Below are 26219 nucleotides of genomic sequence, written 5' to 3'. Positions count from 1 at the left end.
ATACTTCCTTCCTACCTGCCTAACCATCAGCAATCAGTCCTATTGGTCCCAGGCTCCTTAACTCTTGTGTTTGTATTTGCCACACCATCTCCACTGCCACACTCTTGGAACAGTCTTCCAACTGACGGCTTTGCTTTTGGTTGTCTTTCAATTTCCCTAGCACTGCCTAACTAGCCAGGTGATGCTTCAACTTTAAGCATTTCGATGGCTCCCCATACCTCTTAGAAAAGCTAAGGCCCTTAGCATGGCATAATATGAGCCACTAAAATCAGTCTCCTGCTTCCCTTTCCAGGCTCCTATTTAGTCGCAAATTCCTCCTCCCTTCCCCCACCCCACCTTATTTTCTAACCATAATAAAGCACTTATAGTTCTGTGCTTACCAAACTGCTTCATGCCCCTACATCTTTGTGTATGCTGCTCCTCTGCTTATAACACCTCCCTCAAATCCCCTAACTCTCTCACCTGTCTGCCTGACCCATGCATCTCCTCGCTGAGTATCTCTTCTCTAAAGTCCTTCCTCATTACTGTATTTGCTACTTGGAACTTACTCTATTCTACCTGGCCCCCAGTGTACCCTTCACATACTCATATTAAGGTCCTTATAACACTTTATTGCACTTCATTAAATGTCTGTTTTCTTCTATTAAACTGCAAGATCTAGAGGATGGATACTGGATGAACAGTAAGTACTCACTGGCTTGCCGAATGAATGAAAGAATGAATAGGTAACTTCTGGCTGAGGAAAAAAGAAAAGGTTTTGTGGAGGTGGCATCTGAGCTGAGGTTTGAAGCAAGACCATAATCTTAATATATAAAAGGGGTGGAGAGAATTCTAAGCAGAGGTAACAGAATGAACCTTGATTCTTGGCCAAAGAAAGTATGATGTGTGTGAAAGCATGGCAAGTACTTCTGCATGAATGCGGAGCAACAGAGATGAAATGATAAGCTGAGGTCAAAGAAAAGACTTAAGGGATTTCAAATCTATTCACATAGACAATGGGAAATCAGTATTTAAGGCAAGAGGGAGAGATCATTAGACTTGTGCTTCAGCACGTATTTTCTTGGTGTAAAGACAGGCAAAAAGAGAACAATGCCAGCAAAATGCTCAATTAAGTTCCTCTAAGATTTCAGGCAAGAAATAGTATTCATCAGAAGTATTCACCAGGGTATCTGAAATGAGATAACAGAAGTGGTAACGCTAAAAGAGGTGTGGCCTGAAGAGGGCAAGAAGGACACTTTGAGTTTTTGAAGTCATCACATTTGAGACACTGACACACTGGGATTTGGGCAGAAATATGAATTCCTGAATTTTGGGTTTAATTCTGCATTCATATCGAGATAACTGAATTGTATACATTAAATAACTTTTGTGACTCTACCAGATCTAGATTATGAAGATAAAGGAGATAGCTCAAGTAAAAAGTTGTTAACCTACATTAAACAATCATTTTTAATTGTATGGTTCTCTTCAATACTCATGTGTTGATTTAGTCTTGCTTAATGGTAGGTATCATTCTGTATTATACCATATTTATAGAGAACTTATCATTTTACAAAATCTTCCATATAATTTTAACAGCTATTTTTAAAGCACTGTAATCTCCCACAACAGTCTCATTTTACAGATGAAAAATCCAAGAATGAATTAAAAAATTAATGGTGGAACTTGAGTTGGAACCCAAGGTATTTGATTTTTTTCATGCAGGTCTTTTGCCACTTGCCATTGTTGACAGCTTGTTTACTTCTACTTTTACTTACTTGGTCTTTTGGTTTGAATTTCTCATGATGCTTAATACAGCTATATATACATGATGATTATTAGTGACACTAATTTCAAATCATTTCCATTATAAAAGGATGCCACTTGATTTAAGGTATCATCTGAGTTCCAGTCAGGAGACATGAGTGACTAGATATTAACAGGTCATCACAGAATCGAGAAAGTAACATAGTTAGTTTATTCCACTCAGAGATTGGTCTGACTTTTATTCAGTGAACACAGAGGTAAGATGGCTCAAATTTCACTAAGGGTGTCCACCTGACATGTTGTTTGTTTTCCCTTAAGCAAATCAGCAGAGTAGAATCCAGGTTCTTGTCAAAGAGTATATAACCTTAAATAGTGTGCCATGTAGTGGGTCCTATCAAATTCTTCTTGAGAATTAAAATTTAGGGAATACTCTGTAATGAATAAAAGTCATCTTTACAACTTTGGATAATCTAAGTTCTATCCTTTAATTAAATTAGACCACCAGAAAGCTGCATCCTGGGAGCACATTTGTTTATCCTGCTGACAAAGTGCCTTTCCAAAACTGTGCTTTGATACTTGCTTTTGGATTTTATCAAACATCACTTAGGTATTTGCTGCAATGTACTAAGCAGTGTCTTCAACATTACTCACAGATCTTCATACGAGATATTTTTACCATAACTTAGTAGGAGAAAACTTTGTCTTCTGTGAGGTACTATTAATAGTATATTTCCCCCTTATAAGCAGAAACTAACTTGCTTACTGTGTTTCCCTTTGTACCATGAGATAAAGGAAGCAATAACTAAATGAGAACCTCAATCACAGCAAGTCTGTTGGTCATAACAGGTACACATTTACATTCCCTTCTATCCTGGTTCTGAATTTTACTTAAATATCCTTTTTAACAACAGGTAAGTCAAGTCCATTGCAATAAATTATCTCAAATATTTTTAAAGAAAAGTGGATTGTAAATTACATAATAGGAGATATATATATAGGCTGAATTCTGAATTTGATGTTATTTTCCTTGGTATTTATGAGATAATGATTTGTTGTTCTAAAGATATACTTAAATAGACCTGTTACTCTAGTGGGGGGAAAATAAGTTGCAAAAGCCTTTTGGTATCATAAGGGGAAAAATCACAAGTAATCTACTTTTATGTTATAAACAACCAGAGACTAAGTTTCATGCCTTTAATGTTAATAATTTGGTTTAAAAATGTGAATTCATATGGATCCATGAATAGTCTCCTATAAGACTAAATAACAATTATAAACAAGGTCACATCTCACCCCTTCTTCTTTTAATGAATACAAAATTATAATACCACTTGAAGATGGTAGAGTTATTTGTGCCCCTGCCATCATGAATAGGAGGATAAAATAGTCACCTGTGTATTATAAACCAGGAATTGTATTAAGAACTAGGGTTTAAAATTTATTAATAAGAAGAAGATAAAAACCCATTTTTACAATGTTAAATATACGTAATAGTTTGACTCATGGTTACTAAGGGGTCACTTTTTGCAGCTAGGGAACATATCTGGGGTTATAGTACTTAGACTTAGATATTTTACAGAATTATTAGTTTTTCTAAGACTCCAATGGAAAACTGAAAATACAGTCCCCTGAACATTTTCAGATCAAAAGATATCTCCTTATGCTCTTTGAGATAACTCTAGGGTTTCAACTAAATGCTAGTTCCAGTGCTCAAGTAAAGAAAAACTATTTCCTAAAAGCTAATATTTAATATTTATGAACCATTCTATGCATTTTACATGATTTAATTTACTCAACCTTCATAAAAACTCTATGGGGTGGACACTACTGGTATGTACAATTTTACAGAGTAGTAACATTCCTAAGGCCACAAAGGCATAAGAGGCAAAGCCTAGATTTGAACCAAAGCAGTCTAACTCCAGCGCCCAAGCTTTTATATACAGTACTATATTATACTGCTGGGGAAAATTCTAACTTGATCTGCAGGGCCTCTCACGGCCACCTCTGCACAAAGGTGTGGTGACCTTCCACACAGTCAAAGATAGATTGTTGGGCTATTAGATTTTCAAAAGAATGTTAGTTCTAACACCAGTTCCTCGGGTTTCTAAAATTAATGGATCTGCCTTCACATTTCATAGGCCAATTCTGATCAAAAAACAAACCAAAAAATTTTCTCTAGAGTTCTGCAAAACTCCCAATAAGATACAGGCCTACTTTATCTGTGAGAGATATATTTAAATGATGACACCAAAATATTCAGATATTATGACTAGAGGGATAATATTAATGTTATTTCTAATCTGACTCATGAAAATGCCAGTAAACTCTCTCCAAATGAAATATACTTCATTTTTGCCACAGAACAATTTATTTACTCTGGATTTTAAAATTACATAGTGACCTGATGAACATAAGAAATGCCTCTAAGTTTTTTTTTTTTCAGATGTCAAATAATCAAAATGAGACAAACATCTTAGACATCTCCCTCAGTGTTTATTTTACATTTTTAAAAAGTTTCTGTTAACCTCTGGAAGGAATAAAGTTATTTTAAAAACTTTTAACATTTATCCAATACTGTGCAATGATTCTAAGTACTATATTATTAACCATGTTCAAGGAAAATGTGATCAGATAATAACATTAAGAATTTCCTATCTATTCCTTCACGTCAGGTTTCAATTTCTAATAATATTAGTCAATCACTTGTTCAAAACATTTCTTTTCCTTGAATTGAGGGAGTTAGTTTTCCATTTATTGCTTTAAATTTTAGAAATAATTCCAATATCAGTAGATATTACAACATTAATAAGAATAAATACAACTAAGTAAGCATTTCAGGGTTAATGTTATCTCAGAAAATTTAGTTTGCATCACTTTCTACTTGTTTGTAAAAAATGTCCACTTCGTTGCTTTTATAAAAATTGTTTTATATAATATGTTAAAAATAAGGCAAAAGTAAAGGTCTGAACATACAAAAGCCTTTGCAAAATCAGAGAAAACTGTTTAATTCAGATGCTTCACAAAAATTTAAAAAGCAACACAGAAACGCTTAAATGAAACAAAGTATATAAAGTAGAAAAAAATGGATTTTCTACAACATTCCTAAGGGATTATAGGTCATTAACCATAAGGAAATTAATGAATGTTCTCAATAAAGTAGAGGAAATACTAATATATTTTGATCTATATATTTCTAAAGAGATATCAAAGCAAATAGGTTGATATCAGAAATATTAAAAAGAAGACAGTGTTAACAGTCATTGTCGTCAGGGTGATAACCCAATTACAGATCAAGTTCAGGCACGTACAGGTAATAACAATAAGGCTCTTTGTGCATTATAGCTTTAGGTCACTAACACAATTCTCAACAGAATAATAAAGACTAGTGCTATTGGTACTGTTTCTTTTTCACCCCCATCTTAATCCCTCTGAGACCAATTATGTTATGTCAGCCTCCCGGATATACCCAATTTCCATCTACCCAAGGACGCATTTTAGCACCCCAAAGTGGGTCTAATACATTAAAGTACACTATATTTTGGAGCTTTAGATATTTATACAAAATGATTAGGCGTATCCAACTTGTACACCAAAGTGTCACTAGTGATTGACTTGGGGGTAAAGGGAAAGGGAAAAGAAAGTAATCTTACGCAGATATAAGGTAATGTCATGTCTACATTTCACAGCTGAAGATCATTCAGTGTCTTCTGAAAACCGTGAAAGTCTTACCGAAGTTACATGATTCTGTAGGATCCCACAGGACATGTGAAATATAGGACACCGTTTTGGATTCATGTCTTCAAGGAGCAAGTCCCCAGTGTCACTTCAGAAGCATAGGTGAACAAAGGGACTGCTTAACTATATTTTTTAAACAAAAATAGAACATTCAAAGCTTAAAGATCTAATCTTATATGGCAACTTTCAGCAAGGTGGCCAACTGATATTGTAAGTGATGAGAATATTAAATTTACTGAAACAATTTATAGGAAAGAAAACTGAACGTTATTAATAGTGTTTGAGATAACACTGTTAATTTTAATAAATAATGGCTCAATTATATATTATTGATTTTATTATATATATCTCTCTACATTTTAAAGTAAAATATTCTTACCTTAGAATTTGATTACATGGTTGCAGAGACTGCAGAAATATTTGTACAGAATAACCTTCAGACATCATTTGTGCCATATAAAATAATGTCCTTCTTTTAAATAATCTTGGGAAAATGTATTAGAAAAAAATCCTCTAACACCAACTTAAACAACCTTGATTAATTTCCAGTAACAACTCCAGAAAATTTGCATAGATCTATTAACATTTGTAAATCTAGCAATTGCAAACCAAAAATATCTGGACTGCTCAGATGAATAAAAAAGTTTTATAAACTTAACTTCAAAAATGCAAAAATAGGCCGGGCGCGGTGGCTCAAGCCTGTAATCCCAGCACTTTGGGAGGCCGAGACGGGCGGATCAGGAGGTCAGGAGATCGAGACCATCCTGGCTAACACAGTGAAACCCTGTCTCTACTAAAAATACAAAAAATAGCCGGGCGAGGTGGCGGGCGCCTGTAGTCCCAGCTACTCGGGAGGCTGAGGCAGGAGAATGGCGTAAACCCAGGAGGCGGAGCTTGCAGTGAGCTGAGATCCGGCCACCGCACTCCAGTCCGGGCAACAGAGCGAGACTCCGCCTCAAAAAAAAAAAAAAAAAAAAAAAATGCAAAAATAATCTCTACCTGACACTTTCATCTTGTTTTTTTTTTTCTTATTTACATAAAGCAGTTCTTTTCATGAACCAAAACAAACGTCATTTTTGTTACTGACTTAACTCCCTTAAAAATCTTCTTTAAATATATTCTAAATTTAAAAATAAACAAAAATTATTTATAAATATTGGGTTTGAAATCCAGTTACAATTTTAAAGTTTTCATTTAGTGATTTCCTTTCCTTAACAGCAGACATTTGAAAACAAAGTATTAGTAAAATTATGACAAACTGTAACGTTTTTTGTTCAATATATTATGGATCAACATATTTGCTATCTTGAGATACATGCTTGGTTTTCCATACTCAAATATATAGAAATAATTCCTACCCTTCTGCCATTTCCTCATCCTTTCCTTTCAATGTCACATTGCCCCTGAGTTACCATGAGCCAGAAGAGTGTTCTAAGCAAATGCCTCATCGTGCCTCTGCCCTCCAACCTGCTATGCCTCTAGGGAAGGAGATTCCAGATAAATATGGTGAGTGAAAGGATTAAGAACAGAGAGGAGAAAAATAAAGAATTAGTAAGTCTAAGAGTAAAACTCATGAAACGCTCATTCATAAAACACCTGAGTTTACTTTGGGCTCTGTGTTCCTGTAACACAAACAGGGGGATGCCATGCCGCACGGGCACCATTGCGATGTCCAATGTTTGCTCTAAACATTGTCTAGGTCTCTACTTACTAATACGTAAAATGGGAATGATGCCATTGCCCTTCTTTAACAGGAAAATTCATAATTGCGTTAAAGAAAACATGATTTCAAAAGTTGAAAAAAATTCAGTATTATAATTTTATTCAAAGCCACATAAATACGTTATATTCTCCAATAACCTGTAAATATCTGAAATCAGTTTAGTTCAATTAAAAATTTACTATTTTTGCTATTCATACATAATCAACCATAGGAAAAAAAACCTGTACTTTTTAATCCCTGTGTTCATTTTAAATACTCCAGAAAATCAACACTTTTCTTGTTTCAACAATATAGGAAATGATGCCAGAAATTCTTAAACATTTGAATGAAGCAGCAGGAAAGATATCAGGCTGCACGGCTAACCTATTCCAGGAGAAGCCAGAAAGAACCCTCCCCTGCTGCCTTCCATTTCTCTATCTTTAAAAAAAAAAAAAAAAAAGAGGAGAGGGACACTGTCCACCTAAGAAACAAAGTCAAAAATAATAGGAGATAAAACCAAAATATATTTATTAGCATTTACGAGGTAAAAGTTTATGATTCATTCATTCTCTATTAGTTATTTGATTGAATGTGACCTTTCAGGTTGATATTTTATGGGATAATTTTTTTGAGTAGGCTCATTACTTGATTTTTTAAAAAAAACAGTTTTCTATCTGTGGGCTGGACGTATAAAGTCATAAAATGAATATAAATTTAATGTAAAACAAAAGAGACACTAAGTAATGTGGAAACTGATCACTGGGTTAATAATTCCGATTCCAAAATACATTTTGTTGGTTTCTTCACCTACAAAAAGCATTAATGAGACTTACTAAACTATCAAGTTTTTGCAAATGTAATCAGAATATAATCACAATAACCACAAATATTGTATCCTTCAACAGTCTTTTCTTATTTATAATACATTTAAAATTACTACTAAATAAACATCTGCCATAACCACTAGTTCAGATCAGCAAGCATTGTTGTACTAACAGTCTAATTATTAAAAACATTTTAACTATCTTTCCAATGTTTGACAGGTGCTTAAATTTCCTTTTCACTCAAAGCATTATTTTTAGTATTCAATTTATCTCTATTCAATTTTCTTCAATGAAGGGCACCCTTTATCCTTCCTTCTCATTTCCATTTCTTAAACTTTCATCTGTAAACCCCGTACTCAACTTACAGAACTTTCTTCCAAATCTATCTCCTCAAATCTAACATGAAAAGAAATGTTACGCCTTTTTTTTTTGAGACGGAGTCTCACTCTGTTGCCCAGGCTGGAGTGCAGTGGCTCGGTCTCCGCTCACTGCAAGCTCCACCTCCCAGGTTCATGCCATTCTCCCGCCTCAGTCTCCCGTGTAGCTGGGACTACAGGTGACTGCCACCACACCCGGCTAATTTTTTGCATTTTTAGTAGCGATGGGGTTTCACCGTGTTAGCCAGGATGGTCTCGATCTGACCTCGTGATCCGCCCGCCTCCGCCTCCCAAAGCGCTGGGATTACAGACGCGAGCCACTGCACCCAGTCCAGAAATGTTATGCTAAAGCAACCACTGAGATACCACTGTGTCAACCTTTCTTATGACTTCTCTATTTAAATTAGGAATTTTTAATAACAAATAAAAAGTATTGAAATAAATGAAGTATATATTTTGTTTGATATTAATGCTGACATTTTAACAGTATCAGTTAAATTTCTAAATAATTAACAATATAGCTATTTACCATTGTTTTTCAGAGTTTCATGAGACAAGTTCGTGAACAAATAGATAATTTTGATGACTATTCCAATGTCTCTCAAAGAAATTAAGTACTGAAATTAAAGGAAAACAGCGTATTTATCTTATTTCCCAGTAAATGGACACCCAGCATTATAGAGAAAATGGTGCTTATGTAAAATAGGAAGTAATATCAATAAAAGAAAACTATCCACGTCCTCTGACCTATCTTGTGAGTAATTTTCTGCCTTACTCTACAGAGTTCTTTGGAAAAGTTTCTCTCACTCATTCAATTGTCATTTATTAGTTCATCCTTTAATCTAACTCTGAGATTTCCATGTTCATTCCTTTAATCAATCAATCAATCAATCAATCAATCAATTACTAAGGCTTTAAAAATGTGTCAGGTCCCAGGCCCTAGAGATACACAGATAAGCAGCAGAGTTACTGATCCTCAAGGGCAGGAGCTTGACAGTCTGCAGGGGGAGGCATCCATGCAAGGAAGCTACTACAACATGGTATAACTGCCAAGGGAGGAGGCACTGGGGAGAGAAGAGAGGAGGTCAGGGAAAACTATGCAGGAAAACTTTATGTCCAAACTGTGTTTGAAAGGAAAAGAATGAGTTTCTTTGGTAAAGAACAGGAAAAGAGGTATTTCAGAAAGAGGAAACATCATCTATAAAAGCATGAAAATTCATGGAACTTCTAGTAGAACTTGCATTGATAAGAGTTAGAGAAAGAAGAAAAGAATATCCGATGATCAATAATTCTTGAGAGATGAGCCCAGGTTAGTTTACGACGGGCCTTTTGAGTCACAATTCCTTATACATAAGTAAATGTTTGCTTCACTGTCACCAACAATACCAAGTTTCATTTAAACTAAGAGACATCTAAGGAAAGATATCTATCTTTTCAACCCCAGGACTCGTGTTAAATATAGTAACTGCCCATTGATACATGGATGAGATCACTACTAAAAAAGGAAAAAACACAAAATACCAAAAGAAATCAGAAATAAAAATATTTAAGTAAGCCATAAAATATAGATTCCCTAATATCATTCATGTGTAGCTGAAATAAATCAATCTAGAACCCTAATTATTTGTACATACTAAGACTAGCATAATTCAAAAAAAAAAAGATTTGATATACAGGCTTATTTTCTAAAACTTCTCATTTTTTATTTTAATGCTTAACTGTTATATATGTTTTAGAATATAAGATAGGAAATTAAAAGAAAAATTCCAAGCTTTTAAACTCTGGGTTCTTAAATAGAATGATTATATCTAAAAATGAATTGTGTAGGGTTCCTTAGGACTCCTATCAACTGAGGCTGATTGGCAGGTATAGCTAGTATTCTCATGAAATCTTCCCTTAAAATCTTGTTTGGGCAGTAACCTTAAAAATTTGGCAGTAGTTACATAAATTTGGTAAGCTCTCAAATACATATTTGATAAGCTGATTTGCTTGTTTATTATTTTTCAAATAGTTACACAGTCTGTTATCATTGTAGCTATAAAATTAACAAAATAAACTCTTTTAATTAAAAGTTCACTGTTGAAAAACTCTGTACTTCACTTTTTATTGGCTCCTGTATTTTGCCATACTAACAAATTAAATGGTATTTTGGATTTTTTAAAAGATCTAAAAAGTCTACTTTATAAAAAAAAATTTGAGACATTATAGCACTACCAAATTTGGGATTTTTGGCTACCATGAATTCTGAATAATGAGTTCCTACTTAAGGACAGAAAATATTTATTAGCACATCTGCATTTCAAAGTTCTTGTTTTGAGAACTCTTCTACATAACTAAATAAAGTAACATTGTTATACAGTCTGCATATTTTTATATTCAATTCTTTAGTAAGAATTATCTTCCACGTTTACCTAGAAACTACAGCTTTCTATTTCATCAGGGAATGACAACAGATTTTACCAATACGAGGAATCACACTTTTTTGGAAAGTACACCATATAATGTGTTTTGCTTTATAGCTCTTTTCGAAACTGGTAACTATATAGAGTGAAGTAAAAAGTGGAATCTATTTTCCTTTCCCAACTCTAAGACCTTCTATCTGGGCCAGACTTTGATATTTGCCCCTTGGCTGAGAATCCGCATATCCAACTTCACACTTAGCTGCAGTGAAGTAGCCCTGCAGGCAGGCCGACTTCAACGAACCACTAGTGGTATCATCATTAAAATCCTGCTGAAGGTCACCATGGTAACCGCCTGCTGAGGCTTCACTGCTGCACTCGGCATCTCCTAATCAGCTACCATGTGAAATGCAAATTCAGACACTCTGAAAATTAGTCAAGAAGAATAGGGGATGAGGATGCAGATATGTGAAATATTCATGCGCTTCATGGAAAAAAGAAGACAGCATGAATGACACAACAAAGAAAGGCCCCTGACATTCTTGCTATCATTTTGCATTATTGTTCACACCCTACTGTATTTCCAGGCCTATAGTTCTGAAGTTGGTTTTGTGAAATGCCATATTTATAGTCTATACCCAAAATAGTAATTAAAAATGGCTAACATAATAGTATTAACATCAAATAAAGATAATACTTTTAAATCATCATCACTGCTGTGTAACAGTTTATTCTAATTACCTGAATACGAATGTTATGGAGAAAAAAACAGGCATCACCGATTATCAGTATCAAAACTACCAGAAGAAAAAGTGCCTATTATATTATAGGAACACAAATGCTTTACATGTGGTGAAAATTCTTTAGAGATATTTATTATTCAAGTTACACGAACTCAAATTTCCTTACATAATACTAAGACCCAATGCTATTCGTTTCACAATAGGAAGACTGACATTATTACCTAATAAGTGAACATTATAAGTGTTTTATATTTTTTCTTTTCTCCTTTCCATTTTCCTGAGGCAAAAAATCTGTTGCTCATGAGAAGGTGCAATGTCCTAACTCAAGACATTATTTTCTCTGGGTAGGTCCCTGATGAGTATTCCATAAAGTGCTAATATGAAACATTTTAGTTGACCTGAGATACTGCTATTCTGCATATATACTCCTTAAATATTGGTAAAATCATGATATGTTAGGCTAAAATGGGAGATGTTTTGTTCAATGAAAGACTGGACACTGGGTAGAGCCAAAACAACTCACTTCAATGGGTTACCAAAGCAAGCAAGCATTCAGACTCAGATCTTAATAAGGTAGCCTTCTAAGATTTTCAGCCACAGCTAACACACTTTTTAAACATGTCTACAATGATAACCTCGAAACATTTCCCCAGTAGAATCTGGGTATAGCAGTGAGGTGATGATAGGACAGGTATTGTCAAAGGAGGGAAGATAAAGCTTAAAGAATAAGGGTCAGAGATATGTAGTTAAGAGATGCATGTTTCGAGCTTTGGAAAATATGGATGAAAGGGGAGTTCTGCCAAAATAGAAAATTACAAATGTGTGCTGGTCTAGGACTGTGAGAATAAGGAGTTAGCCCTGTTACGAAGGGCCACCAGACATGATGATTAACTAGAGCCTAGGTATGAGCATTAATTCTGCCCTTTGCACTATTCAGTACACTGTAGAGTCAGCTACTATTCTTATCACACCTAGAAAGTGGCCAATTTTACACCACATGCTGTGTTGTGGTCTACTACACATCATGAATTGCAGAGTCAACTCTTTAGACAGCAAGTCTCCAAGAAAATGAAAACAGAATAAAATGTGCTAGTTCTGCTACATATACCATTCATTTTCATTTCTGGATAAAGTAAAATTTCTTAATAAAATAAAAATGTTAGCAAAATGGACAACAGACGAACATGTGGACTGAAAATGACTTACTTCTTCTGAATAGTGATCTGAAGGAAGAGGTGGGTAGTCACACTGTTCTATCTTCTTACACAGTGAGTATAAATTCATTTTGTCACCATAGAAAGGACTCTGTAATGCAGCCATCTGTAAAATGCTCCCAATGAAACTGATATAGTTACATGGTAACTTAAAAGGTGATTTCATCAAGTATATTATACAGGAGTAGAAAATAATTACAAATATTTTAAATAAAGTTATCTGGGCATTTTGATTTTTACGAATATCCCCGTCTGAGGAAATGTATTAAGAGTTAAAAATCTTTCTGCAACTTTTGTTTTTTTTTCCAACATTTAAAATGCCCTAAAATAGAGAATTAGTTAACATATTTCTTTATATACAAATGCAACATAAAACAATATTAAGAAAAATAACACAATTTAAAAACTCTTTGTACCTATAATGACATAAAAACAACTACTGTATCTTATAACAAAACAGTCATGGCAAGGTATAGCTCAACCATATAGAACAAACATGAAACTGAAGTTAAAGCTGAATTATAATCTAGCATAGGGAAGAGAATGCAGAGCATTTTGTCTTGCATAATAGTTTCTGAAGATAAAGGTTATTCTGAGAAAAAACAGTCTTCTCAATTTAAATGCAATAACAGATCCCCAAATAGTTTGCAATGAATTAGAACTCTTTTCTTTTGATAATGTCTCAAAAACATTAAATATGCTCAAAAGCTCTACGAGTCATAGCTGTAATTCAAGGCTTCCAAATGAGATTTTTATGCAGAAAAACGTGACCCAAAGGATGAACAACTTTAAAAAAGACATTATTGAATTTAAATTTATTTTAAGACAAGGTTCTAACTTGACATTTAAAGTGCAAGCAAGTACTGTGGTAAGCAGGGTTACAAACTAAAAATTCAATTTAAAATGTTCGCATCCTGTTCAAAACCTTCTAAATCTTTGAACCGCAGCAGCAAGAATACAACACGGAGTGCCAGGCTGCCCCAAAGTCAGTCACCCTTTTCTACATGTGCTAATAAGTTTGATTTTGGAAGGACAATGTGTACATTCCCCAGACAGGCAGAGTGTGTGTGAAACACGCTAGTCCATGCTGTGCTACTCAGTGAGCGTCAGTGGGGACAGGACAAGCTGAAAATGGCTCTCATCTGTCTTCTGTGCTCCAGACAGAGCTTTAACTCCTTCAGAGCCTTGATGAGAAGGGGATGGGATTGGAAATCAAAACTGGAAAGTAGCTCAACACATTTTTACCTTGCCTATGTTTTACATAAAACGTGCACACAACTATATAGAAGTACCTTAGGAAGAGTTGTTTCACATGATGAGAAAAAAGTTAAAAAATCTGAATGCCCCAATCATATAAAACACTCTGAGAGGAAATTTCTAAAAGAACTACAATAATAATAATAATAATAATAGTTTTTGTTTTAAACGCAAGGACACTTTAAGATAAATGTTACCTTAAAAATACACTGTATACATAAACTATAGTCTCTCTGTGTTTGCAAAACCTTAAGTAAATGTACATATATTCATTATCATATTCTAGGCGTTCATTATAGTCCTCTTCCTCAGTACTGCAGAGTGTTAAAAAAAAAAAAAATCTGAATGTCCCCTAAGGAGTTAAACAGGAATAGTATATTTTCATGCATCTCCTGCTTTGACAGATGAAAAATGTCAACTGTCCTGTTTTTATTTTCAAGCTTTTGCACTATTCATCTGGTTCATTAGTGCATCTCGATGCTGCCCCTGACAGCTGCTCGCCCTCTCCTCCCAGCAGCTGAATTTTTCAGGCTAATTTGATCCTCCACACTGAGACGATCGCTAGAATGATTGACTTACTCCCTGACCTCCAGGGTCTGACTTTCCTGATTAGTATTCTGGGGGTGTCGGAGGGACGAAAGCCCACTGTCTGTCTTCGGGGCTGGTGGCAGCTCTCTTTTTTTTTGAACTGTAAGCCACCAACCTACAACCCTGTAAGGATGCAATTGCTGCGCTGAACAATAAAGGAAATGTGTAAAACCTACTTTTCCATGTAAAGGTCCATGTAGCAAAAGCACAGCATCTTGATTTTAATTAGTAAAGTCTACTTTGTTGCATATCAATTAAAACTGTACTGCTAGTTTTTTTTTTTTTTTTTTTTGAGGTTTCAGGAATATTTGAAAGTCTAATTTTCTGAGTTTAAAATACATTTTCAAAAAAGGCTTCCTACGTCTTCATTGTTAATAGTAATTTTTTAGTGCGTACAATACAAAATACGTGATGTTATGACCAATTTTTAAAAGCCAAACTGTTAGGTATTTCTATTAACAATACATTGAAACATAACTGAAAGGAGATAGAACAAAGTTAAATTAAAGCTTTAGAAAAATTCTAGTTCTTCTAAAAGATTTGCATGGAGAAATCAAGAAAATGCATTGAGATGAAAACTAACGTTAGCATGATAGATACTTTAACTCAAAATCATCCACAATACATATAACTCATGGATGTAGGAATGTCCAAAGATGTTATTTTTATTTTTGTGGCATTTTAAGTCCGCCTAAAAATGGGACACCATCTCTCAAAGGCAAATTCAAAATGTGATAAATTATTTCAGTTTTGACATGAGTCTGCTAGACCTAAAATAATTATGCAAACTTCCTCTCAAAATTCAACAGAATTTTTTTTTTTTATGGCTAAATTTAATCTAGTTATTGGAAACCAATTTGCTGTTTACTTTTAGGGATTTGAAGAGAAAATGTTGCTTTGATAATATTAGACTATGGCCTAAAGGAATCTAAGGTTAACTAAACAGATAATATTTTAAATGTACAGAGTGACTAACTTTTAAACATTATAGTAACAATATAATCAATCCTGTTCTTGTTAGCATTGTACTAAATTATTAACAAAATATAAAACAGTGAGCATAATTTCTTGTAATCCCATGGGCACATATAAAAACATGTTTTGTTACATTACTGACTCATAATGTTTCATAACAAAAATTATCCAAAGTATGCGTTTATTTAAGAATATTTAAAAATCCTTTCATTTTAAGTAGTTGTAGTCACTTCAGTAGGAAGGACAAAACAAATAATTTCAGGTTCCTTAAATTAAGGAAATTTGAATCTGCAATGAATAAAATAATAAAAGATCATGACACACATTTTTTAAAAGTCCAACAACACCTCCGAAAGCTGCTCTACTTCCAGGTAACGGTGGCACAATTAAAATAGATGACTTCATCATATATTTCATTTAAGTCAGGAGGATAAGAGACATGAAATATATAGTAGGAAATGCATTGGTTTCTATTTATCCTCTTTAGACTTCTCTTATATACACAGAGATATGAAAATGATTCCTACACAGGGATATGAAAATGCTTCCATGTATTACATTTCCTCACTTTATTAAAACCTACTTAGACACAGACTAATTTTTAATTAACAGCTTTGACTCAAAGCCTATATTCCTAAGAAAATTATCATTCAATTAAAAAAACAAAATTACAGAGGTCACTAGCTTGAGATACTTTTATATCAACACAGATGTAAAATGTGTTACTAACATGCTTTCTTTTATCTATCCAAATTATTACAGTGCACCATTTCTAGAGGACCTACCTACATGATTCCATCTTCCTTTGATAAATGATCACCAGTAGAACAAAAGAGAGAGCATTTCACTGAGCTTTACCAATACAAATTGTTACTCATGGAAACTAAATTGATAACCTAGAAGAACTATCTGTTTGCATACTATACATAATGCTAAATAACACCTGTGTAAAAGTGAAATAAAATATTGATAAAGATATTTACTATACTTTCATATATTAAATCCAATCCATTATACCTCTCTTGTAATGCATGGATCAAGATTTACAGATGTTCAAATGTATATTTTTATAAATGCAAGATATACAGAAAGGCATTATATTAACATAAAAGTTAATGCTTTAAACTTGTCATCAAAGGAACACAATTAAAAAATATATTAGACGTATAGGGATGTATAGTTATTAAATTCCATTACACAAAGTTATTAACCCAATGAAAATTCTTCATAATTAAAAAGGTGATTCTTAAACACCCAGAAAAAAATAAGTATATACTATAAGGATAGAGGAAATATACTAAGTAAAACTGCATCAATATTTGGAATGTATCAACATTACCTACCTCATATAGTAGACAGCCAAGAGACCAGATGTCAGATTTGAAGTTGTATCCATTTTCATGTATTCTCTCTGGAGACATGTAATAAGGCGTACCAACTGCAAAAAAACAAACCAAATAAAATAAGAGGTATATAAAAATACAGATGCGGCTGTGGTAAGAAATTACATACAAAATTTTGAATTTAAAAACATCACCAAAATAATTCATTAGGATCAGAAAGCTGTTTTTGAGAATACTAAAAACTTTTTAATTTCTTCTTTACTCCTTGACCCTTAAATAGTACATTAAAAACTGTACAAAACAATGTGGTGGGTTAAACTTTATTTCCTTTTGATCAATCCAAGAAGAATCTAGGGAGCATAACTAAGGGCAAAAAAGTAATTCTGACAAGAATACCTACTTAAATGATTCACACTGGCATTATTATTATTTTTATTTTTTTAAAAGAAAATATGGTTTGCATATCCCAAATAATTAAGCATGATAATTTAAAAATAAATAGTATTATGTAACAATTTAGTAGAGTACGCACAAATAAATCATATTTGTTAACTTTTACAGAAACATCCTTTAGAACACAGTGTGGCTGTTAACAAATGATATAGCACTTGGTGCCTTACTTCCACTTTAGAAAGAATACCACAGACTTTTGTACATCAAAGGATTATATAATAACAAATGTGAAAGGGTACTGGCATCTCTGGAAAAATGTCTTCAGTTACTGTTACGACTGAGACCTTTTAGAAGACAAGACACTCAAGATAATTTTTGTTTTTGTTTGTTTGCTTTGATGTGCTAATACTTTTTTTATGACTGTTTTAGAAAATGCTATTAAACACTTGAAAATAAAAAGAAGCATGTATGTTACACTTTGAAATGTAAAAATATTTAAGTGACTTTCAAAGTGAGTATCTTTAATTTCAAACTCAGATGGCTATTTCACCATCATTAGTCTAAGGCTTTTTGTCAAATAGAAAATCAAAGTTTAAGAACATTTAGAATCTTATTTACCTGAGGGAAAGGCTACCAAAAATATGTTGCTACACAAAGAGAAAAGGGCAGTCCCCTTTTTCTATTAATTTTCAAGATCTCCCCAGGTGTTTACCATAAATCTTAATAAGACTAACAATACTGAACAGGGGTCTTTAGTTAGAAGCAACAAAAAGATTCACACCAATAATCAAAGCACTATACTCAAAGGCAGCAGTCAGTTTGCCAAAAGAATAGATTTATAACCTAATAGTTATGTGTGGAAACTATACTAAGCTAAAGGTGGAAACATCATGTACCATGACCCATGATAGCCTACCTGTATTGGGAATCCATTTTTACTAATCATGGATAGCCCTAGTCAGGCTGGATGAACGAAAAGTATTTATGAAAGTGATGAAGTTAAAAAAAAAAAAAAGTACACAAACAGAAGGATAAGAAATTTAAATAAAATACGAACCATTAATATATGAAAATTAATGAGACGAACTAAGATATAGATTATTTAATTGTAGCATTTACTTTGAAGACAAACAGGTAAATATGCCAATTTCTACAGTGTCAGAAAAGCAAAGAACTTTGGAAAACAGCTAGGTTTAAAGAATCTGTGTTATTACTGTGTAAAATAAACACAAGCTATCTAGCTTTGGGAGTTCTAACCACTTTCACCTGTAGTTTTGCATAAGTGACACCAATTATTGGAAATATTTACACATTCTCTCCATTTAAGGAAGGATGGTAGGTACAGTTAGAATAATAAACGGGCTCTGCTCCTGGTTTCAGGACATAAAGCAAGTGACTGGCAGTGAGGAATGTGCAGAGAGAGGCTTCACGGAATCCACAGGGGGGCAACTGAAAACACTGAGGCTTGAAGGTTCAGAGTTTACCCAAAGCAAAGGTAATTTTAACCAGTAGCTCTGGGAAACCTGCTGATACATTAGGGGTTTGATATGAGTGTGAAAGATTGATGATAAGGAAAAAGACGAACAAATGCTAGCATTTTACAGAGATTAGCCCCAGCATAACACCTTAACTGCAACACAAACTGAACTCAAAAACGACCCAAGTGAAGGGAGCAGAGGAAAAGAATGATTAGGAATTCTACTAAGCTAAATTTAAAATGCAAAAAATCTTAATGTACAAAAATCTGTTTTCAGTGAGCTGCTGGAGGTTATTGCAAAAAGTTACACACTCAGTTAAGACTGACACTTTAAATTTAGATATTGATTCTTAATATTATAAATAACAAGCCTCTTTATATTAAATAAGCATGTTTTATTTCAATATTTAAACTACATATATTCATTAGCATATATTAAAATGTAAAGCTAAGGATGCTACTCACCTCTTTGATCAACATATTTCCAAAAGTCATATGAGTAAGTTTGTATTCTGCACTATAATTATTAATTGGATAAATTCATAATTAACTGGGGAACACAGGCCTAAGAGGGAGGTTCTACTGTCTCCTGACATGCTACCTCATATGCCCCTACATTCTGGACAACGACTCTTACGCTGACTGACACTGAGCAAAGAGGTACAGCCCCATCACGTAAACTGATTCGTCCTTACCTCTCTCTATCTAGCAGAGAGGCCTAAAAGTTTAAGTGCTCAGGAAAATTTGCAGTACATTTAAATGCAGTGATATGTTTTCAACATTTCAAAATTAATGAAGATATAATTATTTCCAAAAAACTTTTCCAGAGATTCATGACAGCTGTGTCTACGATTTCTGTTGCCTCAAGAATGTTGTGACTTCTTTTAACAGCTGTACAAGAAAAGAGAGTTATGGAGTGACATGATTAGACATTAAAATGATCATGTGAATTACTGTCCTATGTATTCAGAAGCTTGAAGTCTATAGCACGTGTAATTCCACTTATCTTTCAAGAATTTATGATTGTAGGTAAAATGAGAGTGTATTTTGCAATAGCAGACACTTATGCCACTTTAACCTTCGGACATGAATAAAAGTAGGAAATGGATTATAACATTATAAAAAACAGAGGCTAACTTTAGAGGAAAACTAGTAACAACTAAAAATCTTACCCGACCTTTCTTTATTCTATATTAATACCACATTAAAATATACTAAGGCAGTCATCCACATGTAAAAATCCCTTTCATTACATTGACTTATTCTAGCTATATAAGAAAAGTTTTATATGGTATATACTCCATAAATATATATATTCTAATCTTTATCCTGAATAAAATGAAGACCGGTATCTAGAAGTTCTGCAACATGTTTAAGAGAACCAACAAGTTCTGCTAACATGTTGTTATTATGAAAGATATCACTAAATTAACAGTTTTCATCAGAGTAGGTTATATACAGAATAGTTTAGCTAACATTTTAGCATTGTAATCTCTGCAAAGATTTGAATGAAAAAAGAAAACAGAATGACTGAAGCATTCTCACATGTGGTTAGCTTTGGATTTTTTGTGTGTGTGCTTTTTAAACAAGGGAGGCAGCACAAAACCAGTGAAAGATAAATCTCTTTCACATCTTACATTTGCCACTAACTAGTCAGGACCATTTAACTTCTCTTTTCATTTCCTTCCCTAATCTGTAAGATAAAGTCATGAGAAAGATGAGCTGATCTCTGAGGTCCCTTTTGCTTTAAAATTCTGTAGCACTTAAAGAAACTCTACAAAAATCCATCTGGAAAATAAAATGGAAAAAAAATAGTCCTTTTAAAACTATTACTTAGGAAAGCTGAGTGAGAGTGTTTTAAGTCAGAGAGTACAAACAAACGAACTAAGTTTAGAAATATAGTTTATTTCTCTTAGAATCAGAATAAACTACAGACAAGAAAGCTTTGAATATTCCTTCTTGGGAAAATTAAAAGGAGACAAGTCGACTTACACCTCAGTTTGATACAAACACACACACACACACACATACACACACACACACACACACAACTTCAGGGAATAGGACTTAATTTCCATTCTTTCCTTCATACTCATGAGTCAGCCCAGAAATTATGTTGGCAGACAGAATGGAGAGAGGGCACATTTATTTCATTGTAAGGAGTACTAACTGAGGTCAATATAGAATGGCTGAGTAGGAGATCAATATTTCTTCTGCAAAAGACATTTATAAAATAAAATTTGTCATCTTTGAAGTGCAACTGGTAACATTTAAGAGCTTTAATAATGCTGAGGTAAAACACCTAAGCATATTTTATTGTTATTGTTGCTGTGCTCCAGGTCCTGTGTTAAATGCATTCTATGTATTATCTTGCTGAATTTTAAGAAAAGTTTACCATGCCCTGCTGCATGGCACACACAATTCTAAGTCCTGTGCTGACAGAAGCAAACAGGACAAATCCTTGATCTTGTGGGACTCACAGTCCAGTGAAACGGGAACTATTATAAGGCAGTTTTATGAGATGTTTCAACTATTATACTGCTTTAGAGAGAAGGCATAGGAAGTTGGTCGGATAACTTGCCAAAGATCATAAAACTGGTAAGCTGTAGACTTGGAATTCAAACCCAGGTAGTTCTTGTCTCTTGCATTTAAGCAGATGGTTATTTCAGTATAAATGACCACTGTGAAATACAACTGAAAAAAATATCTGTATCTTTCCAAATTAAGAAGCAGAGAAATCTAAAAGTCACAGCATATACATATGAAAAACCAGGAATAAGGGTCCAGGTTCAATGGGCCACATATGAAAATTATGCTACTCTGCAGCTACACTGATTTAAATAAATACTTGTTATGGCGGCTGGGAGGTTAAACATGCAGTTTAAAATTAGATAATAGCTTCTTACCAGAGCAATTACTTAAGTCAATAAGGGATTGAAAGTTAAAAATAAATCAGTGAAAGCAGCCTATAGTACTGACTGAACATATGCTGCCTTTACAGCTCTAAACCACCCTGAACAACGAAGGGGTATAAGCCAAAGATCTATCGAGAGGTGCTAGGAAAGGTGGGGGAAAAACAAGTATGTGACCACAGGTGGCACCTGGCACCAAAAATGAAACTGTTTTAATGCCTGGTTCAAGAACACTAATTTTCTAAGTTGAAATCAGAGGATATATCACACTTGGAAATAGTGTGGGGAACACGAATTGTACACTCAAGAGACTCCAGTGTGAAAATTCTGATATCTAGCTTGAATGATGGCCATGCATTTAATCTGCTGGCAATTTTACAAAATCAAAGAATCATTTGTCTCACTGCAAAAGGTAAACAGCAGTTCAAGCAATCCTATAACAAAAACAAAAACAAGAACATAATTTCCTCCCAAGGGGTTTCAAATATTTGTTTAGCACAAGGATCAATATCAGAGAGTTTTAGTTAGCTTTTTTTTTTTAAGCAACAATCTATCTCATTTTTAGGATGTACAACAAGCACATACAAGTAAATTCACACAAACATGCAAAGAGAAAACTTTCTTTTTCTGGGAGACAATATAAAAGTAATGAAAACGTCATATCAATATGTTATTAATTTAAGTGTTTTTATTTGTTTTTCTCCTTTCACTAGAACAGGCAGTCAGAGGTGAAACCCTTCACTGTATGTATTAATAAATACAATTTTGGTGTAAATAGATTTTCCTGAATAGCAGATAACTATCACCAATCACTTATATACTTTGGAGTATGTAACGTGTTTAGATTTTTTTAACAGATTACTTATCCTAATTAAGTTTTGTTAAAATTACTTTTTATCCCCCTCTATATTCAAGTCCATGGTAGAGTAAGCCCCTGAGGAGCATGATTGTTAGTAGTGTGAGAGGCTCCTTGAGGAATACAAAAAATTTGCAAATAATTTTTTAAACAATTGCCAGTAAGCTAACAACGAAAGAAAATGATTTGTTTATAAATTTATATTAAGCCAAGTATGGCATTTTCTCCCTTGAAAAGTAAATGTAAATTATAATGCAATAAAGTACCTATAAAGTCCTATAATAAAAATGTGAAAATTTAAAGTCAAAGTATCTCTTCAAAAAAGAAAATATTTATTTTCAGTAAATGTAAACTTCCCCTAATTTGGAACCTCTTCCTCAGAACCTCTCTAGCTTTTTGTTTGTTTTTGTTTTGATACAGTCTTGCTCTGTCTGGACTGCAGGCTGGACTGCAGTGGTGCGATCCACGCCAGGCTAATTTTTTGTATTTTTAGTAGAGATGGGTTTTCACCGTGTTAGCCAGGATGGTCTCGATCTCCTGACCTCATGATCTGCCTGCCTTGGCCTCCCAAAGTGCTGGGATTACAGGTGTGAGCCACTGCGCCCAGCCTAGAACCTCTCTAGCTTTTAAACAATTTCACCTAATTAGGCTTTAGAGGAGGATATGAATGTCTCCCCAGCTGTCGCATCTATTAAAATGTCTATTAATCTATTAAAATGGCGTTACAGGCAGAAATTCTGTCTCCATGATCTTTGCCTCTTGGTGCTATACCTGTTTATGTTATGGTAGTGGCAAGAGACTTTGCCGCCATAAAGGTTGAGGACTTTATAACAGGAAGATTACCCTAAATTATCAGTAAGAGATGCAACAGAAGGGGCAGGGGACATTCAAAGTGTGACAGGAACTCTCCACCACTAACTTTTAAAAGGGAGGAAGGAAGCCAGGAGTCAAGGAATGACGGCAGCCTCTAGAAGCTGGGAATGGCCCTCAGCTCACAGCCAGTGAGGAAACAAGAACCTCAGTCCTACAACACCAAAAAACTAAACTCTGCCATAATCTGAATAGACGAGAAATGGACTGAGCCTCCAGAAGTCCTGCAATCCTACAGATACCTTGATGTTAGCCTGGTCAGAGTCATACTGGACTTCTGAGCTATGGAACTGAAAAATAACACATTTCTGTTGTTTTAAGTCCCTAAGTTTTTGGTAATGTGTTAGGGCAGCAATTGAAAATAAATACAAATGTGTTAATGATTCATGCATTGCCTGGGAGAGTGAAACACTCAAAGTTCTATGTGGTATGGACCTACCTCACACCAAGGATTACATAAGGAGCGAAGGTGTTAAGAGAAAAATGTATATGGTTCAAAAAAATGTTTGACTTCTAAAAGCTCACTGGATCATTTTGGGATGGTGTTTTTTTTTGTTTTGTTTTGTTTTGTTTTTTGGTTCTCCTTTTTTGTCAGGGGTGGCAGGGCAGGAGAAGCCAATACATTTGCCAAAAGAATAATAATATGGTTAATAATGCAATGTATAAAGGTTAAAATCATGGTCCTTTGTAATTTAAATGAACTCTGGCTTGGTCACTAACTGACAGAAATCTAAACTTGATAATCATACCTATCTCAAAGAAATGCAGAATAGAAATCAGTGAATGTGCTACACAGCACTTAGTCCATATGAGTATTTGAAGCTTGATAAGTAACTATTTTTTATTATAAATGTTTTACATTGACCAAAATAAGCTCTTATCAAAAGCAAGTACAGCAGGGATAACTGCAGATTTATTGATCCAGAGAAAAGTCACCAGGGATCAGTACTGCAGTGAACCTCATGAATCATTCTGGATTTAAAGATAATCTCTCTGCTCAGAATTTTCCAATTTAGAAAGATGTAAATTTCCTAATGGCTTACTCTTCATTCACCACTACCACCCATTCCCATTAAGAGAGTCAATTACCCTTTCATTGCAATAGCTACAAATATGTCACAAAAATAAACAAGTAGAAAAAGGATACAAACAGTATTAAAAAAAAAATCTAAATTAGGTATTTTTCCTCTATCTTAAAGCCATGGTCTATACTCACATTTCTGATTCTCCTCTTCCTGGACAAATAGGAGAATTACATTTCCCTGTCCCTTTGAGATAGTCATTGCCATGAGATCTGTTTTGGCCAACGAAATGTGAATGGAAGTAATCTGTGTTACATTCAAGCAGAAGGGCTTAATTAAGAGCCAGTAAGTGATTCTCCATGCTGTCTTCCCCTCATGGGATCACAAAAACGTATGTCGATATGAAGATAACACAAGACTGAAGCTGCCTGGAATGCCAAGTCACCACATGAAGGGATGGCAGCTACCTTAAAGATAAACATAGGTCTACAACTCACTGTGGGTGATAAAAGATTAGAACATTCTTCAGTGCTAAGCAATTGAGGAATATTTGTGTTGTTTCTTCCGGCAGCATAATCTAACCTATACTTACTGATACACTTAGTCAAATTCACCTTTTATGTGTGTAGTCTGTCTCTAAGCTTCATTCATTCAATCAGTATTTATTGAATATCTATTACGAGCAATCCCCTCTTCTAGGTATCTAGGGTACATGAGGGAACTAAATACACAAAGATCTCTGTCCTCATAAAGCTTGCATTTTAGCTGGGAGAGACAATACATACAAGGCATAGTAAGTATATTACACGGCATGTCAGAAGATACTAAGTCCTAAGGAAAAAAGAAAAATTAAAACAGGGTAAGGTTTAGGAGTTCTAGGGATGAAGTGGGGGCAGTCAGGTTCAGTATTAAATAGAGTGATCTCAGTTTTCTAATCTGTAACACTTACTGTACCCACAACACAGAGGAACAGAGGAGAAAACATGCTTTAAAATGCTCACAAATTTTTAAATGCTATACAGTACTCGTATTCATTGCCACTGTTGTTATTGTTACTATTTAGTAGCAATAGAGGATTCTCCTGGGTCACTATTACAGGAAATAAGGGAAGTTTGATATGATTAGACCAGAAATAGTATACATTTGGAATATATAAAAATTGTTCTGGTATTCTGTTTATATGTTTAAATATTCAACGATTAAGATACTTAATCTCTTAGTAAGCTGCCTCTGGGTCAGAATGTTTATATTTGCTGAAAGGACGCCTCAGAGTAAGTTAAGAAATAGAAATATACCAAAAGTGTATTCTGCCTCTTGTGATATGAGAAAATTTATTACTTGATTGCCATGTTCCAATTTCACAAGTTTTGGTGAAATTTTAGCTTTCAGTCTAAAACAGCCACTTCTTTAGAAATATCAGCTAAAGTTACGGTAGGACAGATGGCCATGAAGACAGATTTTGATATCCTAGAGGTCTATTTCTTGTTTACTTCTGAATCTTGAAGCAGTAATAGTAATCAATTCTAGGAGAGAGAGCAAACTATGTCTTCATATGCAGGCTCCTAAGCAATGTAACAAAGCTGAACATAGTACTTCTAGATCTAATAAAACAAATCAGAAAACAGTATAAAGTAAGAAAAAATGCCACAAGGAACTGACATAATGAAAAAACAGACTGCATGCGAGAGTAAACCCAGACTAGGAAGCCACAGACCTACCCACTATCTTCTAGCTATTTACCTTTCCCTGCTTCGTTTTCTCAACTTTAGAATACAAACAGCTCATG

The 26219-nt window shown here is 34.1% G+C and overlaps 1 protein-coding gene across 2 annotated transcripts in view; it reads right to left on the bottom strand.

The window, feature by feature from the left end:
• The window catches only part of NEK7 (NIMA related kinase 7), a 151289-nt gene that overhangs the window by 7005 nt on the left and 118065 nt on the right, over positions 1-26219 (bottom strand). For both annotated transcript variants that reach the window (XM_033199539.1, XM_033199540.1), the window contains 2 exons: positions 16904-16998; positions 12733-12846 (listed from right to left, as the gene is read on the bottom strand). In XM_033199539.1, the coding sequence (XP_033055430.1) occupies positions 12733-12846; positions 16904-16998 (209 nt within the window). The remainder of the gene's footprint in view (positions 1-12732; positions 12847-16903; positions 16999-26219) is intronic.

Source organism: Trachypithecus francoisi, unplaced genomic scaffold (genome assembly GCF_009764315.1).
Source record: "Trachypithecus francoisi isolate TF-2019V2 unplaced genomic scaffold, Tfra_2.0 Lachesis_group5, whole genome shotgun sequence".
Classification (NCBI taxonomy): Eukaryota; Metazoa; Chordata; class Mammalia; order Primates; family Cercopithecidae; genus Trachypithecus; species Trachypithecus francoisi.
Note: the sequence above shows the minus strand (reverse complement) of the source record. Positions and strands in the feature narration are given on the sequence as shown.